The following is a 15,072-nucleotide window of genomic DNA, read 5'->3' as shown; positions in this document are numbered from 1 at the left end:
TGTGTGTGTGTGTGTGTGTGTGTGTGTGTTTCACCTGCACTTCATGTGTGTGTCCAGGGCTTGTTGAGTCAGAAGAGGGTATAAGCCAGATTTATAGATGGCTATAATCTTGTACTTGTTAGGAGCTGAACTCAGGTTCTCTGCAAGAGCACCAAGTATCCTGACTGTTCAGCCATTTCTCACTCCCCAGAGCTCTGCAGGTCCTCATGTAGCTTAGGGAGGTCTCCAACTCTTGATCTTCTTGCCTGAGTGTGAGTGCTAGAATTATATGTGTGTCGTCATGGTTTTGGTAGATTCTTCGATAACTTTTTGAGGGGACCAGTGAGATGTCCCAGCAGGAAAAAATGCTTGAAGTCAGCCTAAGTTCAGTTCTAGGCACCTACATGATAGGACAGAGCCAATTTCTACATGTTGTTCTCTGACCTCCACATGTGCATCATCACAACATATGTACAACCCAGCTAGGAAAAATATAACTTCTGAATGGATGGATACATGAATGAATTTGGCAAGGATGTCAAAAAGTGAAATTGTATAATAAATTAGATCAGACCAAGTCAAAAGTGTAAGAAATTTAACACTTTAATTTCCAATAGTTTCTTCTGGGATTGGAAAGCCTAGGATGCAAAAACCTTGGATATTATTGAAAAGAAGTGATGTTATTCCTTGAGAATCTGTGAATATCTAGACATACTGTGCACAGTTTTTAACTCTTATTAAGAGGGAGATAGTAATCACATTTTAATGATTAGGAAATTAAAGTAATGTCAAAATACATGACCACAAAATAGTGGTGATGGGATGCAATATATATTTTTTACTAAGTCTACAAGCTCCCTGAAATACAAGATCCCTACAAGTGTTGGGGTTTCTTCCTGGTACTGAATGCAGCCTGGGCATGAGGGCATTCACAGCGTTAAAGATTTGGTATTGGTTACTGTTCTGTTGCTGTGATTTAGTATCATGCAAAATGCAACATAAGGGGAAAAAAGTATATTTTGGCTTATGGTTCCAAAGTGATAAACAATACATCATGGGGAAGAAGGCATGGTATGGCAGAAGGAGCAGGAAGATTTCTAACATTCATTCATAGGAAGCACAAAGAGAGGGAGAGGGACAGGGAGAACAAGGAAAGAGAGGGAGGGTGAGCTATGAATGGATGGATGGATAGAAAGATAGGTAGAAAGATAGACATACAGGCAGACGGAGACTGAGAGACTGAGATAGAGAGACTGTGACTGAAAGAGACAAAAACTAGGCCTAGTGCCAGCTTTTGAAACTTTAAAGCTCATTCCCAGGAACACACCTCCTCCAACAAGGCTACACCTCTTAATCCTCCCTAACAGTTCAACTGGAAACTAAACATTCAAATTCATAGGCCTGTGGAGGCTAGTCTCCTTCAAACAACTGCAACAGAACAGTCACTTAAAATATTTTATGTGTATGGGTGTTTTGCCTGCTTATATGTCTGTGCATCAGTTGTGTGTCTGGGGCCTGTGGAGGCCAGAATATGGCAATGGATCCCCTGCAGCTGGAGTTCTAGATGGTTGTAAGTTGCCATGTGTACTTATCATGTTGTTCTGGAAGATCAACAAGTGCTCCTTACTGCCATCTAGATACTTTAGTCTGAGGCAGCCTGTTGCCTTAAGCTCAAAAAATCCTGGGCAAGGCTTTTGCTTTGTCTGCCAGGCTGTTCTGGAACTCTTTGTTTCTGGAGTTTAAGGGAGCCTCCTGCCTCACACTACAAAGTAGCTAAAATAAGAATGTGCCACCTTGCTCAGCAATGGCTTTGTCATTCAAAATTCTAAAAGAACGCATTGAACTTGAACAGGGTTCTCTTATTACTTTTGAGACAGGTTTTCACTATGTAGCCTTGGCTGTCCTGGAGCTCAATATATAGACCAGGATACCCTCAAAATCATAGAGATCCACGTGCCTTTGCCTCCCCCAGTGCTGGAATTGAAGGCATGTGCCTCCACAGTCAGCCTTATTTTTTGAGACAGTCTCTTGTCACTCAGCCTGACCTTGAAGATGTTCTATATCAGATGGGGGATGTGCTTGATCATCCTTTAAGGCTGTGCCTCCATGCCCAGCTTTTATTTAATTTTTTTAAAGATCTATTTTATTTCATGTGTATGGATGTTTTGTCTACTTGTGTGTTTGTGCATCACCTGTGTACAGTGCCTGTAGAGGCCAGAAGAAGGTATCTGATCCTCTGGAAATTAAATTATAGATGATTGTTAGTGGCCATATGAGTGCTGTAACAAAACTTGGGTCTTCTGGAAGAACAATAAGTCATCTTAATTTCTGACCCACCATCTTTCCAGTACCCATCCCTGGGTTTTGTGGTTGCTTTGTTTGTTTTTGAGACAGGTTCTCCCTGTCTTTTACTGGTTGGCCTTTACTATAGCCCAATGGATCTTGAATTTATGTTAATCCTCCTGTCCTAAGCTCCCAAGTGGTGGAGTTAAAGAAATGAGCCACCATACCTAAGCTTGGACATGTTTTTTACTGTTTTTTTTTTTTTAAATTCCAAATGAAATATAAAAGTTCATTTTGTGAAGTGAGGTAGTGGTGTGCCATTATAGCACAGGTGTTGAAATTAGAGGACAACCCCTGTAATTGGCTTTCTCCTTCCACTATATGGGGTCCTGAGGATAAACTCAGATTATCAGGCTGGAGAGTAAGTCCCTCTCTCTATCTGACAAACCATTCAATGGCCCTGTTGCTGGCACCCTTCATCATCATCATCATCATCATCATCATCATCATCATCGTACATGTGAGTGTGTATGTATGTCTGAGATGTATGTATGCGAATAGGTGCGTATGCAAGTGTGTATGTCTGAGATTTATGTATGGGAATGGGTGCGTATGTGAGTGTGTATGTATGTCTGAGATGTATGTATGGGAATGGGTGTGTATGTGAAGTTCAAAGGCAGCTTTTGAGAGTCAGTTTTCTCCTTCCACCTTTTTGAGGTAGAATTTCTCTTTGTTTCTGTCTAGCTAAGTACTCCAGGACAGTCTGGAACTTCTAGGTGTTTCTCCTGTCTCAGGCTCCCATCTTACCCAGGGCTGTTAGGACTGCATATGTGACCCACCACTTGTGACTTTTTTCCATGGGTTCCAGAGATCTAACTCAGGTTGTAAAGCTTGTGAGGTGCTTTCTCCAGTGGACCATCTCATCAGCGCTTGGACATGTTTCCTACAGGTTAAATCTGAAGTAGTTATATTTCTCTGTTACAAAAAATTTCATGAGATAATATATATGCTTCCTTGGTTAATTTTATGTTTTGGATTTATTTTATTTTATTTTATTTTATTTGAATTTGGTGGGGTTTTTTTTGTTTTTGTTTTTGTTGTTGTTGTTTTTTAGAGAAAGGGTTTCTCTGTATAACCCTGTCCCGGAACTCACTCTGTAGACCAGGTTGGCCTTGAACTCAGAAATCCACCTGCCTCTGCCTCCCAAGTGCTGGGATTACAGGCGTGTGCCACCACCGCCCGGCTGGATTTATTTTTTTAACTATTTGTTTTCAATATTTAATTTATATGTACAAATTATATTTTCTAAAACAGATTTAAAGCATGGCAAAGTTCTTTGCATTGAAGAACTTCACTGCACTTTCAGATCTTCATCCAAATATGGCTAATCTGGTAGGTTTTCACAACTATCTTACTAATATTTAAGTATTTGCTCATGAAACTTTGTGTGACAACATTACATTATATCACCATTACTGATTCACTGGACACACTATAAGTGTTTGAGCTTGGTTAGAAAGATATCCTGGCAGTCAGGAACCAAGGGATATCACAAAGTCACATCATATAACAAACCTCATACAGAATATTTATTTTGAGGGAAAAACCCAAGAGGATGTCAGCCTCTGCTCAGGAAAGTAGCAACAGAGAGCTGGGCAGAACACAAGGTTTATATAGGGTTTCTGGGGAGGGGGCAGAGATTTCCAGGGTGGTCTCTATTGGAGAGACTATGAACTGATTCTGGCACAATCTCAGGGATTGGTGAGATTTTTTTAGGCTGGTGGCTAGCCACTTTCCTGCCTTGAGGGGCTGAAAACAGCCCTTACTGCCAAAGTCTAGAGATGGGGTGGGGGTGGGGGTTGGTCCTGACCATTAGAGCTGCTCAGGGGTGGTCTGGCCTCTTACTTGCCTCAAGGGGTCTAGTCACTAGACTGGTCCAGGAATGGAGCCTGGTAGTCAGAGGTCTCCAGGTCAGGGCTTACAGTAGGAGTCTCTGCCACAAATAGCCAACCCACATGCTTGTATAATTTACAACATAGATACTCATTGAATTAGTATAAATAAAAATTAGTATAAATTAAATTCTTCTAAGCTTTGTATTTATGTCAGCTAAATGCAAATTAATTTTTATTTTATTTATAGACTAGCAGATATAGGATTATAGATATGATTAGGAATTGTTTAAAATGATGGCTCAGTGGGCAAATGTCCTTATGTTATTAGTTGTGTTACATTATGAGTATTTGAGTTTGATCCCTAGGACATACAGGTGGAAGGAGAGTACTCTGACATACACATGTTCACTGTGACATGCATGTGAGCACTTACATACATACATACTATGCAAATAAAGTCTTTTGTATTGCTTTAATAATTAATAAAATAACAAAATTAGTAAACAATCAAATTTACCATTATAAAATTAAACTATTTTCATTTGACAGTAGCAATTCTCCAAGAAAATATAAGTACTTGTAAATGTGTGGTTTTTTTACTTTTTTTTTTTTTTTTGAGACGAAATCTCACCAGATATCCTTAGTTAGCCGGGAATCACTATGTACACCAGTCTAGCCTCTAGAACCTGCCTGCCTCTGCTTCCAGAGTATTGGAACTAAAAGGGTATATAACCACGCTCTGCTGCTTTTATGACTTTTGATGTGGTATTTTAGAGCAATGATTCCTAGCTTACTAAAGCTTATTTAAATAAAATGAAGCACTTAGAAAACAATGAAAACAGTGGCCATATTCTCTTACCCTCCCTGTCCCTGAGCAGCTGTGTGTGTAGAACACCAGACTGGCCCTAAAATCTTTTCTATTGTTCTTCCTGCTTCAGCCTCTGTGGATGCTGGAACTTGCTCTTTAGACTAGGCTGGCCTCTTCCTAAGTGCTGGGATTAAAGGAGTGTGTGGTACCACCACCCTACTAAATAAAATTGTGTTTCTTAAAATTAATAAACTTACATGTACCATTAGCAGTACAAAGTTTATTGATGTAAAAACTTATTGTAATAATTTTCCTTTAAACAAGCTATTTGGTAATTCTCTTTTCAGTTAAAAAGTTTAAATTTTTTTATTTATTTTTATGTGTATGGATGTTTTGCCTGCCTTTATGTGTGTGCAACATGTGAGTACCTAGTGTCTGCAGAGACTAGAAGAGAACATTGGATATTCTGGGACTGGAGTTACAAATGGTTGTAAAACACTGTGTGGGTGATGGGAACTGAACCCAGATCCTCTGGAAATACAGCCAGTACTCTTAACCACAGAGCCAACTCTCCAGCCCAGTTAGAAAGTTTTATTCAATCTTTCCATTAGTATGTTGCTCAAAAAATTTAGTAAGATGTGCACATAAATTTACTTAAAAAATTCAGTAAGATGTGCACATATATGGAATTTAAATGTGTATGAATATGATAAGATGACCAACAACTCAGATGGAATGTGATCCTCTTAAAGTTTGAGTGTATTTGACTAATTTTTAGTCTATGTGTATGAGTGTTTTTGCCCAAATGTGTGTCTGTGCACCACATGTGTGCAGTGCCTATGGAAGGCAGAGGAGGGGATCAGATACTCTGGAACTGGGGCTCCAGGTGGTTGTTAGCTGCTATGTGGGTGCTGAGAATGGAACCCACGTCTTCTGCGAGAGCAGCTCATGCTCTTTGAGGCTAAGCATCTCTCCAGCCCCTTGACAGTGTTTTAGATGTCACACATTATTGCAAGGTTCAAAACAGTTGCTAGGAATCTTCATTAAAGTTTCATTGTTGGTTGGGTAGTGGTGGTGCATGCCTTTAATCCCAGCACTTGGGAGGCAGAGGCAGGGAGATTTCTGAGTTCGAGGCCAGCCTGGTCCACAGAGTGAGTTCCAGGACAGCCAGGGCTACACAGAGAAACCCTGTCTCGAAAAACCAAAAAAAAAAAAAAAAAAAAAAAAAAAAAGTTTCATTGTTTTCTTTTCGGAAAGATACTTTTGTTTCTTCATTGTTTTTCTAGGGTACTTTTATTTCTTTTTCTTTTTCTTTTTTCTTTTTTTGGTTTTTTGGATTTGGTTTTTTGGAGATGGTTTCAGGCAAGTTAAAGTTCATTATGCATGTGCTTTGGGTGAGTTCTGTAAGGACTGATAGCTGCCTTAGTGATGGAAAGTAAAGTAATGACATGTTAAGTAAATGATTCTATTTGTAATCATAGTTAACTGTCTCATCACTTTGTGCTATTCTTTGGAGAACTAAATATTTATGAAGATTGTTAGCTGTTTGTCTGGAATAAATGCACTTAAATATTTCCTAGTCAAAAATGTTTGTTAAAGCTAGTAAAATATAACAAGTCCATGAAATTAAATTTACCATCTACATCTGTGTTTAATCTTGGCCTTCTATTACTCTTTTGTTTTTCAGAAAATAATCGGAATAGTTATTGGGAAAACAGATGTCAAAGGCTTTCCAGACAGAAAAAGCTGAGTTCTATTTAACTCTTTCTTAATTTTTTATTAAGTGTGGTTTATTACTGAAAAAATACATTTAACTGACTAAAATTTCTAGTGTGTTTAATACTTTAAGAGCAATGGTGGGGCTGGAGAGATGGTGCAGCGGTTTAGAGCACTGACTGCTCTTCTGAAGGTCCTGAGTTCAAATCCCAGCAACCACATGGTGGCTCACAACCATCCATAAAGAGATCTGACATCCCCTTCTGGTGTGTCTGAAGACAGCTACAGTGTACTTAGATACAATAATAAATAAAATCTTTTTTAAAAAAAGGAATGGTCAGGCCTCCTACACGTATGGTCATATTCAATTCAAGAGTCATATGAAGACATAATGTTTCCATTGATTTAATATGATATTCTCCAACTACATTTTAAAGGTTTTAACAAATAGTTAAATTATCAATTCATTAATTTGTAGTTTCATATCATCAGATACAATAGTGTCTAAGAGTATGAGAGTATGAACTTTGAACTAGATTTACTGGCCTTAGTCACTAAGTGGTCTAACTCTCTCTCTCTCCCCACCCCTCTCAGAATTCTTTATTTTATGTATATGAGCACACTGCAGCTGTCTTCAGACACACCAGAAGAGGGCATCAGATCCCATTACAAATGGTTGTGAGCCACCATGTGGTTGCTGGGAATTGAACTCAGAATCTCTGGAAGAGCAGTCAGTGCTCTTAACTGCTGAGCCATCTCTCCAGCCCCCTCTTTCTTTCTTCTTTCCTTTCTTTTTTCTGAGACAGGGTCTTTCTGTGTAGTCCTGGGTGTCCAGGCTAGTCTCAAACTCACAGAGATCTGCCTGCTTCTGCCTTCCAAGTGCTAGATTAGACTAGAGGTGTGTGCCACTATACACAGCCAATTCAGATGCTTCTAATGAGACTGGGGTACTGTGAACCTGTGGGTCAGCTTCACATTGGGTAGAGGATGGCAGAAGGGATAGGACTGAGAGGACAGTGGCTACATGGAGTAACAACAGGAACAACAACAAAAAAATTGGTCTTGGTGTCAAATGTAATCCCAGCACTTGGAAGGCAGCAGCAGATTTAAGTTTTATTTTATTTTAAAAATTTTATTTGTTTTATGTATATGATTGTTTGTCTGCATGTACCTGGTGACACCAGGTGACACCAGAAGAGGGTGTCAGTTTCCTTAGGACTGGAGTTAAACAGTTACAGATGGTTGTGAGCCAGCATGTGGGTGTTGGGATTTGAATCCAGCATGTTGGATCCCCCGAGACTGAATTACAGGTGGCTATGAGCTGCCTGATGTGGGTGCTGGGGACTGAGCTCTTAGTTGCTGAGCCATCTCTGTAATCCTTCTTGTATTACTTTTTTATTTATTTATTTGTTGTTGTTGTTTTGTTTGTTTGTTTTGTTTTTTGAGACAGGGTTTCTCTGTGTAGCCCTGGCTGTCCTGGAACTCACTCTGTAGACCAGGCTGGCTTGGAACTCGAACTCCGAAATCTGTCTGCCTCTGCTTCCCAAGTACTGGAATTAAAGGCGTGTGCCACCACTGCCCGGCTTGTATTACTTTTTTTTTTATCCGATATATTTTTTATTTACATTTCAAATGATTTCCCCTTTTCTGGCTCCCTACTCCCCGAAAGTCCCATAAGCCCTCTTCCCTCCCCTTATTCCCCCATCCACCCCTTCCAAGTTCCCTGTTCTCGTATTCCCCTACACTGCTGCACTGAGTCTTTCCAGAACCAGGGGCCACTCCTCCGTTCTTCTTGGACATCATTTAATATGTGGATTATGTCTTGGGTATTCCCAGTTTCTAGGTTAATATCCACTTATCAGTGAATGCATACCATGATTGATCTTTTGAGACTGGGTTGCCTCACTTAGTATGATGTTCTCCAGCTCCATCCATTTATCTAAGAATTTCATGAATTCGTTGTTTCTAATGGCTGAATATACTACATTTTTTGTATCCATTCCTCCACTGAGGGACACCTGGGTTCTTTCCAGCTTCTGGCTATTACAAATAGGGCTGCTATGAACATAGTGGAGCATGTGTCTTTATTGCATGCCAGGGAATCCTCTGAGTATATGCCCAGGAGTACTATAGCAGGATCCTTCGGAAGTGTCATGCCCAGATTTCTGAGGAACCGCCAGACTGATTTCCAAAGTGGTTGTACCATCTTGCAATCCCACCAGGAGTGGAGGCGTGTTCCTCTTTCTCCACATACTTGTCAACACCTGATGTCTCCTGAGTTTTTAACCTTAGCCATTCTGACTGGTGTGAGGTGAAATCTCAGGGTTGTTTTGATTTGCATTTCCCTAATGATTAATGATGTTGAACATTTCTTAATGTGCTTCTCAGCCATCCGAAGTTCTTCATGTGAAAAATTCTTTGTTTAGCTCTGTACCCCACTTTTTAATAGGGTTATTTGGTTTTCTGGGGTCTAACTTCTTGAGTTCTTTGTATATATTAGATAATAGCCCTCTGTTGGATTTAGGGTTGGTGATGATCCTTTCCCAATAAATAAAAAACAAAAGCAACAGAAAAATCCCATTCTGGAAAAAGGTGTACTTGCTGACCTCTAGTGGTCCTTTAGTTGCATACACGTTGTTTGGAAACAACCATTTAGGTATGAATTATGACTTTTGGGAAAGCATTTCTTAATCTTAACCTATGAAATAATACCAAATTAGGTTTTTGTGAGTATAGTAATTGAAAAACAGGAAATCTATTCAGAGCTGACTGTACTGTTCAGAGCTGACTGTCACATTCTTTTGAATACACAGCTATGGGGAGAAATGGACCATTGTGAGATCTAGATACCATAGCTGTTTGAAACACTGTACTTGGAAATGTATGGAAGCACAGTGTAGTGTAGAATGTACATTAGAGAATGATTTATTTGCTTAGTAATCAAGAGGTTCACCAAAAGTCCAAGACTAACCTGCTCTACCCTGTCTCAAAAACAAAGCAAAAATAAAAAAAGCAAAACCCCAAACTAAATAAAATAGGGCAAACATGGGAAATTCCTACCATGTGTTTAAGTATTTTATCATAATAATGATAATAACTGATTATTTTGTTAAGTAAAGATTTGTTCACAGTCATATTCATCTGGAATATAAAAGCGTTGGTTTTCCTCAGATATTGGATCAGAAAGATACACTTTCAGTTTCACCATTCGTGACTCACCAAATCACTTTGTGAATGTATCCTCCTGGGGCAGTGAAGACTACATCCGCTCGCTGTCAGAGAGCTTCAAGGTTGGTGAGTGTGGTAAGTAGCTGTCATTCTTTTGTTTGTTTGATTTCTCAAATCCCAGCACTTGGGAGATAGAGGTAAGTGGGTCTCCATGAACTTGAGGTCAGCCTAGTCCACATATCTAGTTTCAAGCCAGCCACTGTTATACAGTAAGATCATGCCTCAAAACAAACAAACAAACAAACAAAACAGTAGATGGGGAGGGGAGGAGAGACAGAGAGAGGGAGAGAGAGGGGGGAAGAGGGAGAGAGAGAGAGAGAGAGAGAGAGAGAGAGAGAGAGAGTCCGAAAGAGACTTGCTAGGTAACTTCCTTTGAACAAGTGGTAGTTCTCTTGACTCAGCCTTCCAAGTGCTGAGATCACAGGCCTGACCTCCCATGCCCAGCAGCACTTAAAGTGTTCCTTTTACAGTATTGTTCTTGTGATAAGTTTGTGGCTGAGTACAGTCATAACCAAGTAAAAGGCAGTTACTCTGATGCTTACCAGAGGAAGCCAGTGTTGAAGAGCATTTCCCAGCATGCTGCTTTCTTTCCCCCTTCCTGCTACATAAGTGGCATGACTAGATACTTTGCCATCTTTTGTTTATTTCATGTTCCAGCTGGCCTAAGCCCCATCATTGCTCCTATAACCCTGTATCTCTCTATAGACATACATTAGGGTTAGTAGTTCCTTACACTGTGGCTTATTGGTTCTCACCTACAAATAAGGCCCATTAGTTTTTTGTGAATGTTAAGGAAAGAGTACTAGTATAAAGTATACAAGTCCACAATAGATGACAACTTCAGCTTAGACAAGGAATAGGAGGGCATGTGTTCCAGTTCTCCTTTATGACAGAAAAAAGGAGGGAAGAGGGAGCAGGGAGTCAGAGCACTTGTGTGCAGTGCTACAGCACCAAGCACACACTGCACATGTCAGGGAACAATATTCAGCAGTGTGTACTCAACGACTGTACCATGGATGTCCCAGGGACAGGGAATGGATAATGTTGTCAGACATGTGAACTATGAAGACAGGAAACTTTGAAAATGTCACCGGCCTAGCACAGTAATAAATATTCCTTGAGTGAATGCCAGAACATCTAGTGTGTGGAGAGAAGCTTAAGTATTAAAATGTTATAGGTTGATGGCTGTGAGGATAAATAAAGGGTTGTTTGTGAAGTTAGATGTGGAATAAAGGTCAGGTAAACATTTGTTTTATTGAAGGTCATGTTGTAACCAAATCAAATATTGGATGAAAGAAAATCAATAAAGTAATATTAGAATATGTCACATGTTGGGACTTAAAATGCAACGCCCTGGAAATGCTATGTGGGGCCAATTGATGACCACATTCCAAGAACCCTCTTCTCACAGTGACATGAAAAGATGCCTGTGGAGGATGGAACCCACAGAGTGAATGAAGGTCATTGTTTTGTGCACTTAGCTCTGATTAATCTTCTGGTGATTTTGTGATGTTACCATACTTTGCCATCTGTTTTAGTGATAATTGAAAATCCCCTGATCCAAAGAAAGGACACAGAAAGAGAAGAAAGGTTTAGCCCTGCAACTCCTAGGTAAATATCTGTCTACCCAGAGAACAAAAATCTTTGTGCTAGAATGATATTAATAATTTTATATCAGATTAGCAGAAAACTTTCAGAAGTTGCTCTATTTTAATTTGAAAAGAGTTGAATTCTTTCTTGGAATATTTATCTTTAAGATAATGACATAATTTATAATTTTTATAATCACAAAAAGCTTATTTTCTCTTGGTATCTGTGTAGACTCAAATCAAAAAGTCTCTCCAGGCTACCAAAATCCATGGGTGCTCAAATCCCTTGCACACAGCTTAAACACAATCTCTATATTTGAAATCATTGTTACCTATCATACCTAATGCCATATAAGTGCAATGTTAGTAGTTATGCTCTATTTGTATTAGTTTTTTGTGTTGTCTTTTTAAATATATGATCGTTTGGGTTCGTGGATGCAGAATCTTCAGATATGGAGTCTGAATGCTTAGGTTTGTAAAAACAAGACTCTAGTTAGAATAAAACTAAGCAATTAGAAGGGCTGGAGAGATGGCTCAACATTAAGAGCACTTGCTGCCCTTGCAGAAGACCTGCATCCAGTTCTAGCATTCATGCTAGGCAAGGGAAGCTAATGCCCTCTTCTGGCCTTTGTGCACACCACAAATACAACAGCATAGACTTCCATAGATGAAAACAAATACATACAAAAATAAATCTTTAAAAAAATCTCTAATCAAAGATAAATACTGGCAATACATAAATATTGTTTCTGGCTCTTCTTAATCCACTCACATGCCCTTTGTCTTAGGCCAGGTTCCCTGGAAGAAGAATATGAGGAAAAAAAATCTTTACAAATGGCCTATTGAGGGAGTGCTCTTAGGAGAATCCTGCAAGGATGGGGTTGGGAATAAGCTGCTGCTGGAGCTCAGGAGAAAGCTCTGGAGTGCGCTCTCCTTGGAGCAGGACCTTATGCGGGAGGGTCAGAGCTTTTGTACCCTCAACTATCCATTGCCTATAGTCCATCCCTCATCCGTGTTCCCAAATAGGATGGAGTAGGGAACGAGAGAGGAAACCTCACTTCCAAGGTGATTGTGTCCAGGGGCAATTCTGTGCCAGAATTCTAACTCCATGTTGGTCTATAAATGGCTTTGACTGAGCATGGCAGGCTCTTCTCCCCCCATTTTTACTTGTCTCTCTGCAGCCACTGAGAGTTTTCCTTTTTATGAACTCCTGGACTCACTCTGTACTAAGATCTGTTCTGCTTTCTAGTCCTTCTGTAGAGAACATTCTCCTATCTACTTGAATCTTTGATTCTTCAGGTTGAATGTTAACTCACTTAACCTTTCCAGACACGCAGCAGGACTTCCTCCCTATTCTTAGTGTTGGAATCCAAATCACATTCTGAGATGATGTGATTGTTTTTATGATTCCTGCTCACATATACGAGCTTATGAGGTTAAGTGTATTTTGTATAGTGTTCTCGCCATGCCTAGATTAGAGGGAGGCACATAATTGATTTTTAGTAAATATGTATGGGATGTGGGAGGGACATGTTTGGCAGACCCAACAAATGTGAAACTTCTTGGTATTTTCCAGAATATCTTGAATAATTAACTTTTAGTTTGAGCAACAGAAAATTGCTGACATTTAACAGATTTTCACTTAAAATAGCAATTTCATATCCTAGTAACCGGAACAGCTGGAATACAGAGTGGTGAGGAAAGGGAGAAGCAGGGGCACTTCTTAGTGATATTCACCTCTCAGAGAGGAGTAGGAACTCTGTAATATCCTACTTTGTAGCTTAGGAAGACCAAGTTGACTCTAATGTGAAGGATGAGTCCCAGTGGAGATGAGTCAGGGGACCAGGGCAAGGACTGTAGGCATGATACTATGAATAACTAATAACTAAGGCAAAGGAGGAAGGAAGAGCTGGTCTAGAGCTCTGTGAAGGAGGCTTTGTGAGAGGATTGGGTACAGGGAAATGGGAACATCACTGGGGTCTACTATACTCTAAAATTCTGAATCTGTTTCATATATTAGCAATACAGAAGTGAGCAAAACAGAGTTCTTGACTTCAAGAACTTAGATAAAGCAATCAGCATCATAAAAGATATAACAATAGTTAGAGCGTAGTGTTAATAATGCCAAGGTTGAGGTCTTCATGAGGCTAGAGAGATGGCTCAGTGGTTAAGAAAACTGGTTGCTCTTTCAGAAGACCTGAGTTCAGTTCCCAGATCCTGCATTAGGGCTTACAGCCATGTACTTCCAGTTCCACAGGGTCTGATACGCTTTTTTGAAGTCTGCTGCTAGAAGGCACCAGATAGGCAGCCAAAAAAAAAAAAAAAAAGTACACACAAAATTAAATAAATTAATTTAAAAAAAGAAACAATGGGACCTCTGTCTTTTATAATCTGAAGTTTTAGAGTATTTTTATACCCTGTTTAACCGAAAAGGAAATTACAGCTTCAGGTCTTGGGCAAGTACCTACAACTAGTATGATTAGAACTCACAGAAAAAAATTCTCAATATATGTTCTTAATTAAAAGAACATTATTTCAATGACAATTTTTTTGGGATTTTTTTGGATTTGGTTTTTTCAAGACAGGGTTTCCCTGTATAGCCCTAGCTATCCTGGAACTCACTCTGTAGACCAGGCTGGCCTCAAACTCAGAAATCCGCCTGCCTCTGCCTCTCAGAGTTCCGGGATTACAGGTGTGCAACACCACCACCCGGCTTCAATGAAATATTTAAAGACTGATATAAAATGCATTATAAAGAAAAATATTTACACCATTATTTGGTGTTTTAAGAGTAAAAATATAGGGCTGGAAAGATGGCTCAGCTCTTCCTGAGGGCCCAGGTTCAATTCCTAGCACCCAGATGGTAGCTCACAGCTATCCGTAAATCTAGCCCCAAGGGATCTGATGCTCTTTTTTGGAACTCAACAGGTACTACTTTTATATAGTACACTGGCATAGATTAGGCAAAACCTTCAAACACATAAAATGAATATTGTATGAAATTTTAATATTAAAAATATAACTCTCTTAATATAGTCTAAATTACAAGAAAAGTAATTGAATATGATTTTTGTTTTGTTTTTTAAAATGGTCTGATATTATAACTCAGGGTAGCCTGAAATTCCTTACCTATACATTTGTGCCTTGAATATGTCAGTACTTCATATGTTTACCAAATGGTGGCATGATAAGTGTGGGCCACACCTAGCTGTATAATCGAATGTGAACCTAAGTGTTTTTTAATTAACAATAATGTGCTGACTTGTTGTGTTTTCCTCATTTAGTTACTATAAACTATTGCTCAGCGAGAATCACTCAATGGTAAAAGTTTGTTCCCCTTATGAAGTGGATAGCAAGATACTTTCTTTGATACACTTGCCTGTTAAAGAATCTCGAGATTATTACTCATTGGCTGACATTGTTGCAAATGGACACAGTCTTGATGGGAGGATTATTAATGTGCTTGCAGCTGTGAGATCGGTAAGTCAGGAAATCAGTAAGTTAAAACCATAACAAAGCTCCCTACAATTAGGCATGGCAATCTCTGTCACCTGACTTGTGTTAGAATGACTAG

General features: G+C 39.4%; 1 protein-coding gene across 1 annotated transcript in view; it reads left to right on the top strand.

Annotated features, from left to right (window-relative positions):
- Meiob (meiosis specific with OB-fold) overlaps positions 1 to 15,072 on the top strand; it is a 36,634-nt gene that overhangs the window by 4,235 nt on the left and 17,327 nt on the right. The window contains exons 2-6 of the mRNA XM_052197328.1: positions 3,577 to 3,654; positions 6,653 to 6,710; positions 9,853 to 9,984; positions 11,448 to 11,520; positions 14,783 to 14,978. Coding sequence (XP_052053288.1) covers positions 3,586 to 3,654; positions 6,653 to 6,710; positions 9,853 to 9,984; positions 11,448 to 11,520; positions 14,783 to 14,978 — 528 coding nt within the window. The 5' untranslated portion in view covers positions 3,577 to 3,585. The remainder of the gene's footprint in view (positions 1 to 3,576; positions 3,655 to 6,652; positions 6,711 to 9,852; positions 9,985 to 11,447; positions 11,521 to 14,782; positions 14,979 to 15,072) is intronic.

Source organism: Apodemus sylvaticus, chromosome 10, assembly GCF_947179515.1.
Source record: "Apodemus sylvaticus chromosome 10, mApoSyl1.1, whole genome shotgun sequence".
Taxonomy (NCBI): domain Eukaryota; kingdom Metazoa; phylum Chordata; class Mammalia; order Rodentia; family Muridae; genus Apodemus; species Apodemus sylvaticus.
This window is presented reverse-complemented; position numbering and strand designations above follow the sequence as displayed.